General features: G+C 36.3%; 1 protein-coding gene across 2 annotated transcripts in view; it reads left to right on the top strand.

The window, feature by feature from the left end:
- The window catches only part of LOC130574423 (prolyl endopeptidase FAP-like), a 36,104-nt gene that overhangs the window by 17,465 nt on the left and 2,926 nt on the right, over positions 1–15,713 (top strand). The window contains exons 17-25 of one of the 2 annotated variants that reach the window (XM_057367650.1): positions 672–719; positions 3,596–3,694; positions 4,405–4,474; positions 5,718–5,912; positions 8,180–8,234; positions 10,645–10,744; positions 13,760–13,824; positions 14,546–14,618; positions 14,877–14,950. In XM_057367650.1, the coding sequence (XP_057223633.1) occupies positions 672–719; positions 3,596–3,694; positions 4,405–4,474; positions 5,718–5,912; positions 8,180–8,234; positions 10,645–10,744; positions 13,760–13,824; positions 14,546–14,618; positions 14,877–14,950 (779 nt within the window). Of the gene's footprint in view, positions 1–671; positions 720–3,595; positions 3,695–4,404; positions 4,475–5,717; positions 5,913–8,179; positions 8,235–10,644; positions 10,745–13,759; positions 13,825–14,545; positions 14,619–14,876; positions 14,951–15,713 lie in introns of those variants that run through there. The other variant, XM_057367651.1, reaches the window with a different exon arrangement.

Below are 15,713 nucleotides of genomic sequence, written 5' to 3'. Positions count from 1 at the left end.
TATTAGCTCTTTTGTAATAGTTAGCTGATTCCAGTGTTGTGAGGTTTCATCCATTGCTATATTCAAAAAAATAAAAACAATGACATCACAATCTAAAAAAAAAAAGGAAAAATATCCAAGCCTTTCCTTTTGTGATTTATTATAAAGTTTACTGTTTTGATTCTGACTGATCAGATGAAAAGTTCCTTAGAACTTCCGTTGAGCAGAGAATCAAATGTAGCAAATAACAACACCTTTCAATCATTCTTGCACAAAGTAGTCAGTAAGGTCGTCACCATATGAAAGGCACTCACCTTCACAAATACAATGTGACATGTTCTCAGAAGAATGCTTCACATTGTTAGTTCTGCATTCACCTTATGTAATCACATCTCAGGTATTAACTAGATGTYACTTCATCTCTCAGGAAGAAGCAGTAGTAGATTTAAAGTTGCTTGTGTTATGTTTGCTAAGCAATGCCTGTATGTATACAAGTCTTTATACACACAGTACCTTATGTATTGCAACAGGGACCAGTGAGTTATGGACTAGGACTAGAGAAAATTCAGATTTGTGTGTCAACTTTGAGCTCTTTAACTCCTATCAGTTATCTCTCAGTGTTAATTTAATACACACTGCATCACCTGTAATGCTTCGAACTGTAAACTGACTTTTTATCATTCTTATGGCAGGTCCTGGGATTCCCATTTCTACGCTTTTTGAGAACCATGGTGATAGAGGTACTGCAAGTATCCTGCAGTATATTGGTATACCCCTTTCCCTCTAATCCAGATCAAGATTTTCTAATAGAATATTTAAGATTGTGATCAAGATTTAGGAYTGTGATCAAGAAGCCTTTCATCTTGTTTGGTATTAAAAAAACTGGTGTCTTTCTAGATTTGTTCATTAGTAAAATCCAAACATGAATGAACACACTGATACCTTTATCTCAGTTCCTAAGTCCAGCACTTTATAGCATCCTGCTGGTTTTCCTGTTTATACACCGTAGATAAAATGAACATGGGCAACTCTTCGTCTGCTAAATTTTGAGTCAAACTTGCTAGAAAATACTATTGTGATTTCCAGACAATTCCTTTCCCCATTTAGATGAAGAGGACTTTCTTTTTCATGAGGCAACACTATCTTATACAAAAGACAACAGTGTACTATTTAAAGTTTACAGTTTGACCTATTGTGCTGTACTAATTAGAATCTGGATCAATGACTTGCACTTCAGCCATCAGTAGAGATGTCAGAGAAGAGYAGAATCTTTTTCAGATGATCAGTTCAAATAATTGCTTCAGACAAGGTGGAATTATTGATACCAAGTGTGATCTTCAGCAARAAACATTCTGAGTCCTCATTCTTTAAATGGCCTGTTAGTGAGGACTGTTTGCAACCAAGCCAAGCAGGAACTTTGTGACTATGAAAGTATTAATTGTTCTGCAGTGGATCTTCTCTCTCTATCCCCTTTTTTCACTAAAAATTATTCCCTGTCTTTAAGCCCTTAGTTCCTGAAATGTTGTGAAAACTAGCATGGTCCTATGCAAAACTTCAGTGATTTAGCATTCCCTTTCTTCCCCAATAATCAGTGGAAATGAACAGGTAGTTGTAATGTCCCTACATTTCAGCCTGCATTGATAATCCACTGTTAACTGAATGCTGTCTGACCAGAAGACACATAAAAAGATAAGTAAGACAAATGCCTCAATATTGTTAAACTAACTTCATCCATGGCAATTCATGTCAAAGTCAGTGAATTGCAATATAATACTATTTAGACTCCAGTAGCAGTTGGTACATCTTATATCCACTTGAAAATACTTGCCAAWGGGAAAGATAGCTGCAATTACGATATGGAAACAGTGTTCTGGTATTTCTTTTGCAGAAGGTTTAAATAGATTTAAAGGTTTAAATACAGTTCATGCATGGATTGATTTTTAAAAAAAAAAAAAAAATTAATCCATTGTTATAGCTCTCTGTTTTTCTTGATTCACTGTTATCTTCTATGTCAAGGCCCCCTATTATCTTATCAAACTATGAATTGCATGAACTGAGTGCTCAACTGCAGTTATGTGTTTCTTAACCTGTCTGCAGGAGAGAAAAGTTTCATGTAATGTATTTTCTTCACTGGTTTCATCATGCCTCCCTCAGCTGTGCTGTTATTCTCAGGAATGAAAACAAATTCAGGCTTCTCTTTGACTTTTTCACTACCTTTTTTGAATTAATTTTCCTTAAGTTCCTTGCTTTCATAATCTCTTCTGTGGTACAAAACTATTTTTAGTAAATYCATTTTCATTGCAGTTGGCAGAATTTTGAAACTCTATCACCCATGAATTTTAGTAGGAGACAGTTAAACTGACATAGATCAGTTTGGAAGTTCCTTCCAGGATGCCTACAAATCAGTTGTGGTAATAGGCAAGTTTCAGGAGATTTGAGGGGAAGGATGGAAAGGGTTCAGCTGAGTTTGCATGAGCACCCAAAGGCAGGATGATCTTTCAGCCATAAAAAACCCAACTTRAATCTGCAAAACTTGTCAAGAGCACTCTGAAAGAACTAATTCCAGTATTACATTTCTGGCATGTCCTAAGCACTATCTAGCTCAATGTATGTTGAGAGAAGAATACTTGTACTTTTTTTAACATTTCCGGAAGCAGAGAGAAGGGAAAGGTAAATTAAAAGAGAAAAATCTCCTGCAGTTTTAAAAGGTTCTTTCATTCTGAAAGGGAACGTAGAAGTCACAGATTTACATTATGTACCATATTCTTTATCTGTCACTCCTGGGAAAAAACAGGAAAAAAAAATAAACAAGTATGACCCAGCGGATTCATAATATGTATTTCTGCAGTCTGTGCTGTGAATTAACTAAATAGTAAAATTGTGTTAATTAACTTTAAATAGTAAAATTRTGTAACTGTAATTTTGGTCTAAAGTAAAACAATGCATGTTAGTACTATTTAGATTTCAAAAAAAAAGGAAAAAAAAACAAAAAAGGTTTACTAAGTTAGCAGTAATATATTACTAAGGACAGTTAGATGGTAAGTTTGGTGTCTTTRTGTAGGAATGTATCTCACAGTGGTTAAGCAAAGGTTTGCCATAACCCCTTGAGAAAGTCRATTTCCTGCATTCTCAAGAAACAAGATATGCCCTGAGGGCTGTGTGCTTAGCCAGGCTGCCCAAGGGTCTCAGAGGTTAAGCTGATGTTAGGATAAGCAAGAGAGGACATACAGGACTGTGTTTTGCWCAATGCAATGAATTTTGCATTTCTAACTCCCACCATTTTACAAAACCGGGATGAGGGCTCTGCAGGAGAAAGCTGTTTCTTCATAACATGCGGGACTCTAACACTCAGAGGCAACATGTGAAATGATTTGCATTGCAAAATGTACATCCTATAAAAATCTAACGAGTATTTGTGCACTGCAATACCAGTGCTTTTCTTTCATTTAACTGTGTGATCAAGCCCAATTAGAAGTGTCTGAGTAGATTTCATTACTCTGCTTGTAAAATTCACAGATTTCCTTTCTGTTCTAATAACACWAAATAAAGGAATCTTAGTTTCTGAAGAGAAATGTGCAATAAATCAGTTAATAATTCAGGCATTTCTTTTACTTAGAGCTCAGAGTATTGGAAGACAATTTGGAATTACARTCTGCTTTGCAAGAGATCAGACTGCCAAAAGAAGAAATTAATAAGCTTGAAGTGGATGGTATAAGTAAGAATTACACATCATTATTGTACTTTTTAGTCCTACTGTTTTAATGTTTTGCCTTAATTTTCTTATAGTGAAGTATTTTTTCCGTAGAGCAAAGTTGTTAGCATGTCAGACTGGGAAGAAGAGGCCTGGTTCTGCCCTGTTCAATAGCAGCTAATTTGTCTAGGCCTCAGGGTATGTCTCAGTAAAATAGTTAAATCCCATCTCTGTTTCACAATGCTTATTTTAAGCACCTCAATACTGTTGGTAAAGAGTTTAAGTATTGTGTAGAAACAATATATGATGGTAATACAATGTGAAATGTAAACTGCTGTTCATGGGTTACACATGATACTGTCTTGCATGTACTGTTCTTTCCAGTAGTGACTTTACCGATAGTATCTCATGGTAATAAATCAGTGTAAAGTTTCCAAAACTAATATCTGATAATCTTACAACAGTTACACTTTCCTAGGCACCTGGAAAGACTGAGAACCTAGACTTTTGTGAAATTATTTTATACCTAGCTGAATTAAAGTAAATGTGGATACTTTATTTTCTTCAAAGATTTCTTCAACAGCTCCATATAAATAGTTAATTGTATCGGTTCTGTGATTCACAGTTCATGCATTGTGTACTAGATGCTGATTCATGTTTACTGTTTGACCAAACTCTGGATTGTGCTTAGAGGAATCATTTCAGCCATTAAGATATAATTTTGTCTTTTCCAGCTTTGTGGTATAAAATGCTTCTACCTCCACARTTCGATAGATCCAAGAAGTACCCTCTGCTCATTCAGGTGTATGTAACTCTCCCTTTTTTGAACACTGTTGTTTCATTAGAAAATATACTTTTTATAATTTAACAAAATGTGAGACATTTGCAACATTTTACAAAGCAAAAGTTAAACTACTTAGTACTGTTTTGTTGTGGATTTTTTGGATATACTTCTGGGATAGAAATTCCCAATGGAGATCGATAAGGATTTTATTGTTAATCTTAGCATAGTAAGGATTACTTTCTCGGAGAAAGAGAAGGGCTAAAATCATGAGGTCTATTCCTTGTAAATCTTAGCTCTGTTGTAGCTTCTGTTTATCATGGGAGGATTGTAAATCTTAACTCTGTTGTAGCTTCTGTTTATCATGAGACAATCTGAAAGGATTGATTTCAGCTTTGCTAATATGAAAAATACAAGAGCCTGTTTCATTTTTTAAGGAAAAAGAAAACCCAAGCCATGTGGATTGCCTTTTTTAAGAACATTTGACATAATTTATTCCAGGCAGAAAAGGCAATAAGAATTGCAGTGGTGAAGGAAAAAAAAAAAAGTGCAGAAAGGAGAGCTGAGTGGGTGTAATAAATTTTACATCATTTTTTATTAACCAGTGATGATGCAAAGATCCAAGAATGCTAAGTATGTTTGAAGTTTAGAGTAGAAGAGTCCTGTCCTTGAGGTCAAATGGATAATTTGCATTAGGCCATTCTCATGAGGAGTGTCTCTGCATTGCTCAGCCATGTGGGGTGTGTTCTGCCCGCAGCTCCAACAGCACATGCTATTCCCTACTGAAACAAATAAGGTCTGGGGATGGCCAAAAAGTGTAAGGAGCTTTATTTTTTTTTCTTGTTTTCTTTGGCATTACTGACTGCATGTGGAAATCAAAAGCTGAAAAGCAGAAAAGCACCATAAGGGGCTGTTACACCTAAGGAATTTGAAGAGAGGAAAGAATTGAATCTTTGAGGGATGGCTCTTCCAAGGATTCCCCTTAGGACAAGCAGCTGATACTGCACCCCTTAGTCTGAGCTGAAACTAATTATTTGCCTTAGGAATAAGACCTAAATGTTTAAAATGGATTTTAGACATCAAAATACCATGAGTACATGAAAATTGTGGTTGAACTGTTTGTCTACTGAGCTCTCTGAACCAMAGTCATGTAGCAAAATAYATGTGGAGAAAATGTTAGAAGTACYGACAGTTACAGTCCAGTATCCAATAACCACATACAAATTTGTAAGGATGAGTTGAAAATTTTTGAATTTCCATCCTCAGGTATGGGGGACCTTGCAGTCAGAATGTAAAGGAAACATTTAGCATTAGCTGGATAACCTATCTTGCAAGCAAAGAGGGAATTGTCGTTGCTCTGGTGGATGGCAGAGGGACAGCTTATCAAGGTGACAAGATTTTGCATGCAGTGTATCGAAGACTGGGAGTCTATGAAGTTGAGGACCAAATCTCAGCAGTGAAGTAAGTAGACTATCTCCCTGTATAGCTGTTGTATTTGCATACCTAGAAACAGTAATATGAAAAGAATAGTAAATTCTCAGCCTTTCTTCTCAAGAGCTGAGTTCTCCAGGAAATAAGACAAAAACACTTGTAAAAATAAAATATTAATGTTTGCTTGATGTCAGAGGGGTTTTGTCTGGTATATTAAGCCCATATACCACTAAGTCCACACTGGACCTCACCACTTGTATCGKATGCAAGAATCATCAGAGGCTTCAATCCTAAGCCTAAGGAAATACAGTTGTGAGTGGTGAGAGGTAAGCCAATTATCCATTTTTCTGAAGTTTTTTTCCTACTTCAGTGACCATAGGGTTTAGCACCTCACTGATAAGCTAAAAGTCAAATGAGAAGTTTGTAGCAAAACTGAACCTGACACAAACATTCTACAGGTCAGTTAGTCACAAACTCACATTCTGTGCTATTGTAGGATAGTAAGTACAGTTGAAAGTGCATGGGATCCCCTGATCAGTGTTCCCCAATTTCTGCTCCTTTGCATCAAAACACTTGAAAGTGTTCCAAGGGAAAACAATTCCCTGTGCAGAGGTTTTGGGAGGGAGTGAAAGCTGAGGATTGTAGAGAAAGACTGTCTGTTAATCTTACAATGCAATARCACTGCTAAAGGGAGCATTTGAAGAAGTGTTAGTTTGAACCCCATAGAGATGACTGCAAGGCAGGAATTTAGCCTTTGGTCTGGAATTTGGCCTGTCAAAKCATGGATAGATTAACAGGTGAAGTGTAAATACCGTATCTCCTCCAGACTCGACTGAGTATCTTAGCTAGAGTTTAGAATTAGCAACCCAGGTTTTCACAGCTTTCTCTGCTTGTTTGAGAGCCCTGCCTGTACTTACAAGGGTGTATGAAGAGGATATCTGTTCCTTCTTCTTTCTGCTTTGTGATAATTCATTTCCTCTTCAATGTTATAAATACAAACATATTTTTTCAGTGATAAATGAAACAGAATTGCCATATATCATGTCAAAATTTTCTATTATTCTATTCTTTTATTTTCTATCTTGAAACTTCTAAGAGAAGTGGCRTATTTTAAAATATCACAAGAATATTATTCTGAATCATCACTCAGACATAAAATATCATAGAGAACCTAAACTGATTCTGCAGTTGCAAAATCTGATGAGACAGGCCATGAAAAAATGACCTCAGACTTCACACTTCCCAGTTTTCTGTCAGCACCTAGACTAAATTTTTATTCAGTTAAATGTAGTGCATTCCATCTTYCTGATCTAACACATGGTTTAAGACACATGATTTTTAGAGAGGTTCTATACTCAAGCGGGAAGTTCTTGGAGGGGCTGTTGATGTAGGTGGAGCCCCAGGGATTAAGACAGTAATATAACAAAGCTGAATCATTTTTGGCTTTTTRACTCTGTCCCACCTATATAGTATCCCTCATTTTGGTGTTGTCAGTCTGTTATTCTTGTCCTAGTAAATAAGGCTAGTATGTGTCCAGGGATGAATCTGAACYGATTCTGTTTATCTGTCACTTTCAAACCTTTGTGGTGTTTTGCCTCCTCCTCTTCTCTTTGCTGTTGCTAATACATTTTTACAAATAGAGTCTCCACACTCTGATCCAGGATATTTGTAGAAGACCTAATAGTTATGGTTCTCTTTGGCCTGTTTGGCTCCTGAGAGTGCAGAGTGCACCATTCATACATTCCAAGCTTTTTACTTACTTAGAGCATTAGTAGATGATTCCTTTACTTTTATTTTTTATTCAAGTAGCCAAATGAGCGTTTTACTTTTCAGGTACATAAAAAGAAAAAGAAAAAAAAGCTTTTTTTCTCCTGGGAATCCCTAAACTCATCTGAAGTTGATACTGTTGCCCTTGAGAAATCAAAGTATCAACTCACTGTGACACCAGTATATTGCGCATCTTGTATTCTAAAGTCTGAATGTTAATGGTAATCCAGCTCCTATGGCACTCAAGCAATGAAAACGATCCTCATCAACTGGAATAAAATTATTATGATGGAAGTATTCATTTCAGTATTTTTTTATTCTKTCAGGAAAAATTCTTCCTTCTCCCTTTCAACACCTGTTGATTAAATAACTGATGCTTTGTGGGAATCAAGCATGCTATGTTAATTGTCTGTTTGCTCAAATTGGCAGGAAATTGGAAAAAAGTGAAAGAAAAATTATTTTTTTGCTGATTTGTTTACTAGCAATTTTTTGTAATAGTGCATTTATTTCTGTGGTTTTATTTTCCTCAGAAAATTTATAGAAATGGGCTTTATTGATGAGAAACGAATAGCAATATGGGGCTGGGTAAGTGGAGTTTTTCTATCTATCTTTAAATAATCCCGCAGTATAATTTTTTAAATTTTTCCTTGTTCTATCTTAAATATGTATAAAATTTCTTCTGCCCATGTGTGATGGATTGCCAAAGGGGATGGTTCCTGCTAGTACTTACATACATGCAATTGCAAYAGTGCAAGCCCCCAAAAAGGAATCTTTGGCAACTCAAGAGGGAATTTTTAAAAGCTCATGTCTAATACATTGTTTGGAACTTGAAGTTAAGCCAAACTGAAACATTTTAATTGGCTTTACTTTTAACTTAGAGGCTTATTGGCATGGTGTCAAAAATTCAAGTATTGTCCTTTCTGATCTGAGATTAACATTGTGAGAAAAGTCCTACGACTATCTCTCATCAGAAAATGTGACCCCTGCATCATCCTGAATCATTGTACTTGGCTGGCTTTGCAGTGGTCATCAGGCACGAATCTGGGGTTTACAGCACTGACAGCTTCACCAAGTGGAAAAACTGGACAGTATAGGAGTCATTCCAAAGTATTAGCCAGTCTACTTTTCGTCTTTGTTTTTTTTTTTTCCTGTATTTTGCTTTGTAATGCTCCCAGAACCTTTAATAGCCAGATGTATTGCCTAACCTTAGACAGCACATGAGCAGAGTTGCTAAAATCTTTCTGTGAAGGTTCTGCCAACCAATATTTAAGTTACTTTGGTCAGACACTACTGTAACACCAGAATAAAATGGGTACCATATGGTGAAGTTAAGTGGCACAGACACTTAGAAGTGAACAATTCTAAAGAAACATTAGGTAACTTAAAGCCACAGGAAAATATTTTGTTTTTTAAATCACATCATATTTTATTTCACCACAGTGTTTCCAGAACCATCTAAGAGTTTGCACACGTCCAAAACATTGTATCCCAGTAGTGGATATAATATTAAAAATAAGGTACTACTGCCAAACCTATCAGGTTTTTTTTTTTCCATTTTTTTCCAATTTATTATACCATTTCCTGGTCTGTAAGCTTTGAAAGGAGTTGAAAGGTATTTCCTTATTTATAGGCTGCAGCTTGGCATGTGTGAATGAACTCGTGCTTTCAGACTCACCAAACTCTTCAAGATGCCAATAGCTCTAAAATAACCACTAAAGCAGTTTGGGTTGTGAACTCTGTCTCTCAGGCTCTYGTAGTAGACAGATTTATCTGCCCAATCCTAATCCCTTACTTTTTAGCCTTGTGGACTGAGTTTTTGAAAGATCAAATGAGCAAATCAAATGAGCTGGAAATATTATATGAATTACTGTTTCTGTTGTATGTACCTCACTATCATTTCAAGCTGGAATGCCAAGAGGAAGGATGAACTAAATTAACAACTTTTTTTTGTACAAAAAATATATTTAGTAGTTCTGCTTATTTCCCTTAGTCTTCCTTATGCTACTGAGGTAATCTTCAGAATTTTTCATGACACACCGTTATTTTTATCCCTTCCTCTATTCCAAAGTAAACAGAAACCCCATTATTTTACAAAGACCTGATATGAATTTTTCCAACCTCAATTCCACATTCTGGAGAGAGCCAAACCAAAGGCTTTTTATTTACATTATTTTCCTGTCTCAGCAACTAGCCCCACAATTTCACAGATCTATTCTTATATCCAGACTTACTTATTATGTTACCCTACTTATGGCCATGAACTTATTCTTCGTTTCTGGGTCCCAGTTTGAGGAATCGGGCCAGAAAATAATAGGAACAGTGGCAGGCAGTAGGGAGGAATTTCTCCATCCTGAAGTAGATATTAGTACTGATGACTGAGTTGGTTCAATATGCCAATCTTAAGAAAAAACTCAGTTGTTTGTTAAGGGAGGGAAACACGTATAACACTTCTTGGAGGAAAAACATAACTCTTCTTCAATGCCCCTTATTATTGAAAGGATAAGGTGCGGTGAAAACAAGTTACAAGAAAGGAAGTTTCCTTTTGGTTTTAGGAAAAAAAATATGACAACAGTGATCACTGTTGAAGCAGATTGATTAGAGAGGATGTGTACTATGGATGTGACTGCAGTTGGTATCATTTACAACTGAAGTTAGCCCTGTTTTGAGTTATAAGTTGTTTTAGATTACTGTGAAAGATGCTACCAATTTAAATTTCTCTATGATTGTAGGTGGTAATAAGAGCACTATCCTGTGATAAACATTGAAGAAGTATCAAAAAAGAACAGATTCGATAAAATTGTCTGATCTCACAAGAAATTACATCAGATCCATTTGAAATCAATAAATTAATTTTTTTTTAAACCCAACCTTTTGTTACTTTGTCCTCCATGCATTCAAAGCAAAACATTTTGATTGGAATTGATTATATCAATTTGATTCAGAAAACAGAATGATACTTCACAGTAATTTTAAACTGTCTGTGATTTCTTCCTAGTCCTATGGTGGGTATGTAACTTCTTTGGCACTTGGATCTGGCAGTGGAGTATTTAAATGCGGAATGGCTGTGGCTCCTGTCTCCAGCTGGGAATATTACGGTATGGAAACTTGACATAAATACTGACTTGGAAAGCAAGATGTAGCATTTAATGACTTCTTAAATTAAATCATTGCAGGAATCTGGTGATTTGAAACATAAAGACATTCAAATTACCTAGATATAAAACTCTTAAGTTCAATGTTTTCCTTGCTGAAAATAACTGACTGCAACCGGCAGTTTGGAACTGACTTTGTCACAAAGAAGGTATGCCTGGATAATTCCATATGCACTTCTGTAACAGTAAATGTATAAAGCCCCTCTCAATAAACTCCTATTAAGGAGTGATCTGCCTAAAAATCCTGTTAAAATGTTATCACTGAATTCAGAAACAGCCGAACTGATTTATCTGCCAGTAATGGAATCACAGTACATTTCAAATTCAGATACCACTGATGACCTCTGTCAGGAATCAGTGTTTCTGATGACTGCAAAGTTCTTTTCCAAAAGCACTGGAAAAGAGAGGGAGTGTTATGTTTGATATGATTTTTTTTAAAATTGAATACTTTTCCCTTTAAATATTTCTCAGCCACACCTTCTGTATTGGTGTGTTATGATACATATTTTTATTTATGTTTATGAAATTAGGCTCCCAACTGTTGAGAGGAAACAACTCTGGGAGTACATTCCCAAGATCTTCCTGTGTGAATTAAGCAGGCACATAATCATACTTGCCGACCTTTTAAGCTTTTGGCATGGTGTAAAGGAACCTTAGTGTAAAAAAAAAAATCATGGCATGCATGTATTCAATGAGTAAAATGTAGCACTTTGAACACATTTACTTAGCATATGGTCGTTTTCTAAGTCTTGGTTATGAGAAAAATTTTTGGTTAAATGGGAAAGATTCCTTCCCTGACTGCTAGCACAGACATTCCTTGTATTTGTGGTGTTTTGCAAACAAAAGGGAAAATATTTGTATGACACAGGAAGCATAGTCTTCATGTTTTCACTGGCATCAAGATTTTTTTAAGACATTTTTACTCATGATAGTAAAATTATTTCCAGAATGCAGGCGTAAAGCACTAATTTTGCAAAAGTCCCTTAATAAAAGCAGAGTTATAAAAATTTGTGGAATCATTAAAGATCAAATGAAGTTTTTAAGTTGAAGTAGATTAAACACACACCATTGCAATCTTTACTTCAACTGAATTTTCAGGAGGGAATTAAGGAATCTTGCTGAAAACACATTGTAAAATCCAAACAGGCAAATCTACCTCCACTAAGGAAGGAAGGAAACAGAAGGAAGTCATGACTCATAAGTTTTGGCAAACAGATTATGTTAACATTAGGGTGAACTGTGTTAGGGGCAAAACTACAGGATGCTACATATTTGAGTCTCTGAGTAGTGTCAATATGTCAGAGGACATGCTGGCCCCTAGAGCTTCTAAATTCTGTCTGACCCTCTTTTAGATGCATGGACAAGATTGTGGACCATAATATTTTCTCAGAAGCTGTCCCCCCCCCCCCCCCTCCATTTTGAGTCAGAACTAATAACAGCTGAACAGGTATAAGATGGAAAGGAAAATTCCATTCAGAAACATTGTATAGTTAAAAGCATTATATCTGTGGCTGTTTTATTAAAATTTATTTAAATTCAACCGCTTTTCCTTCCTCAATAATTGACAAGCGGAATCTTCCACTTAGTCATTATAATGCAATTCTGCTGACCTCTGTGGACTTGTTGTAGTTATACTGGTAGAAGAGAGTGGAGAAATTGGCTCAGAACACTGTAGAAATGCCAGCCATTCAGAAAGAGTCTATTTTATTGAAAACTTAAKCCCAATATGGTTGCTTGACATTGTGTTGACAACAGATATTGCACATTTTCTGTTTTCATGTAATGATAAAGGATTTTGATAAAAGATAGACTACTTAAGTTTTTGTGGTGCTCAGTCTATTACACATTATCTTCAGAAGCCTTGCTTGGCTGATCTGGGAGATATACTATGCATCTTTAGCACTCAGCAATACCACATGTAAATGATACAAAATAAACCATGGGAACAAGAATATATTGATTAACTTTCTTTTCCAGAGAGGATTCTCATTTGTACTTTTTAATGAGATTTTTCTAATTCAATGTATCAAACTGGTTTAGGTAGACAATCCCAATTCCTTAATGATTACAATGGCCATCACCTCTCTTTTGAGAGGGAAAGATGACAGCTCTTCTTTGTCAGAAAGCCCTGACTCTGTTAAATAAATAAAATTCTTGTAGTACTGCAGCTTGACTGCTCAATATGTGTCAGTTACTCTTTCGAGGCAAGGTCATAAAGACAGTAATGTTCTGGTAGTAACAGCTGCTGTGTCAGTTTCCCATAAATTTTCATAACAGCTCCTAGTTAAAATACAAATACCGAGGCAGCTCAAAGAGAGATGTTTCTATTAATTTCTTGGTAATACATACTGTTCAGTTATTCACATTTATTTTGTCRAATCTGTTACCAGKCTTTGTTGTAGTTAAAAAAAGGAATTGAACAGAGACCTGAATAGAAATGGGGCCACCTTTTCAGTTCATGTCTGTATGCTTTCCTGCTCCCCCTAGTTGTTGCATATATACATTTAACAGGAAAAGGACAACAGGCATATCCATATTTACTGTTTATACATAAAAATCCTCAGCTCTTCTTTTTCAGGTGTCAGAATTAGTCTGTGTCATCTTTCCACCATGCACCTTTATTGGCTCATTGCCTTATTCAACTGACTCTGGATTCAACCCAACAGCATAAAGCAATATCAATTAATTACCTTTATCCACAAAACGTACAGATGAATATAAAATCACTATTTCTGCAAATACGATTTGGAGAATAAAATCACTATTTCTGCAAATATAGTTTGGAGAGCAGTTAATAATTAGCCTTCATAGTTGATTTTTAAAATGTTTAAATGTTTAAATTTGATGTATTATGAGGAAACCAAGCAGAACAGACAGAGTTAAACATAATTCAATTTCCTGTGTCACTTAAATATCTGCACTTTCTTTGTCTATAGTTTTTTTTGTCTTTAATTTCAGCCTCTATCTACACAGAACGATTTATGGGTCTTCCTATAGAGTCAGATAATCTTGAGCACTACAAGGTGAGAATTCTGTTTTGTGCTGATCTGCCTTAAATTTGAATCAACTTCCATAGACAAGTAGAACTGTGAAGAAAGAAGGTGGCCCACCAGCTCTCATGGTTCTCAGCTGTTCTTCACTGAACTCACTCTCTAGACCTTTCCCCAGGTCCGTTGCCCTTCTCAGGACACATTCCAGCACCTCAATGTCTTTCTTGTAGTGAGGGGCCCAAAACTRAACACAGGATTTRAGGTGTCCCTCACCAGGGGGCCAGTACAGGGGGATGATCACTTCTCTGGTCCTGTACTTTTGGTACAGGCCAGGATGCCACTGGCCTTCTTGGCCACCTGGGCATGCATTGTCTCATGTTYGGCTGTTATTGACCAACACTCACAGGTCCTTTTCCACCACAGTGTTTTCCAGCCAGCCTTCCAACATGGCCACTAGTTCTGTATGGGGTGACTGTGACCCAAGAGCAGGACCTTTGCCTTGTTGAACCTCAGAYAACTGGCTTTGGTTCATTGGTCCATCTTGTTCCGATCCCTTTGCAGAGACTGATGTATATAYATATACAGCCATAAACATGGCTTCTCTCTCTTGTAATCTCAGATTGATATGAAGTCACTGCTGTCATGTCAGTCCAACTGTTTGATTGTTTTTCTACTAGGTAATGAAAGCTTTTCAGCACTGTGAATGAGTGGTTTAAATTGAAGTTGCTGAACTGTTCTTTTTTCCTCTCAACAGAATTCAACTGTGATGGCAAGAGCAAAGAATTTCCAAAACGTAGAGTATCTTCTCATCCATGGAACAGCAGATGGTGAGGTTTGCAAATGGCAGAACAAACACAGAGCCAGAATCACTTTGTTTGAAAAACATTAAGCATCTATCTTTGATTGGGTCAGGACTTAGATCTTTGGTAGATTTCCATATGACCTATCATAAGATGCTTACGCATTCTTAGTAATGTCAACTGTATCACTTGATAATTAGTGGACACAGCTAAATGCACTATAACTTCATGCTTTGGTGGTATTAACACGTTTCAACAGACAACCTCTTTTTTTTCCTTTTTCAGATAATGTACATTTTCAGAACTCAGCACAAATTGCAAAAGCTCTGGTTAATGCACAGGTGGATTTCCAGGCAATGGTAAATAATAGACTATTTTTCATTTTGAAAAGTGGTTCATAACTTCATCAAGAAGCTTATCTGACATTTGGCAGTGTTTTAACAGCCCTGTTCAACTGAACATACTTCAAAATTTGGCAATTGCTAGTGCATTTGTTATTCTTCATAAACAACTTCTCAATTTCTTCCCCAAAGGATTTGTCTGCTCTTTTTTTTTTAATTTGCCCTTTGGATGCTASCAGGATTTTCCTCTTGTCAAGAATAACTTGGAGGCTTTTAAAATGAGCCAGGGAGAGGAATAAGAATCCAGCMTCTTTATGAATGTTTTCGATACCTAGTAAAAGAGAGAAAGATGAAAGAGCTGGCTTCTGGGGCCAAATCACCATGGGCTGTGGTAGATTATATCTTGAATTGGGCTTGCCTGCCACAGGCACAAAATGAARCAAGCAAAAAAGGTGTAAGGTATCCAAACTGTATATCCAAAATTGGCAAAAAAAAATGTTCTCTGAAAGACTTGTATGGAGTAGCAGGTACAGGCAAAGAGATAAACACATAGGCAAGAGGTGCAGGATACAAAGGAGGAATGAAGAGGGGAAATCTGGTTCTGAATTATATGCTAACCTCTGCTTCCAAGCCATTTTTCTCAGGGTTAATAACCAAAGTGTTTGCCTGCTATCAAACATACTGGTCTTCTGCCCAAGACTGGTTTCACAGGGCCATGAACTCCCCAAAAAGAGATCACAACAGCGATTTCCCAGTACTTGGATTTGTATGTCCTTTTGTG

The sequence above is a fragment of the Malurus melanocephalus genome, unplaced genomic scaffold (assembly GCF_030028575.1).
Source record: "Malurus melanocephalus ecotype Western Australia unplaced genomic scaffold, MMel_1.1 scaffold_81, whole genome shotgun sequence".
Classification (NCBI taxonomy): Eukaryota; Metazoa; Chordata; class Aves; order Passeriformes; family Maluridae; genus Malurus; species Malurus melanocephalus.
Note: the sequence above shows the minus strand (reverse complement) of the source record. Positions and strands in the feature narration are given on the sequence as shown.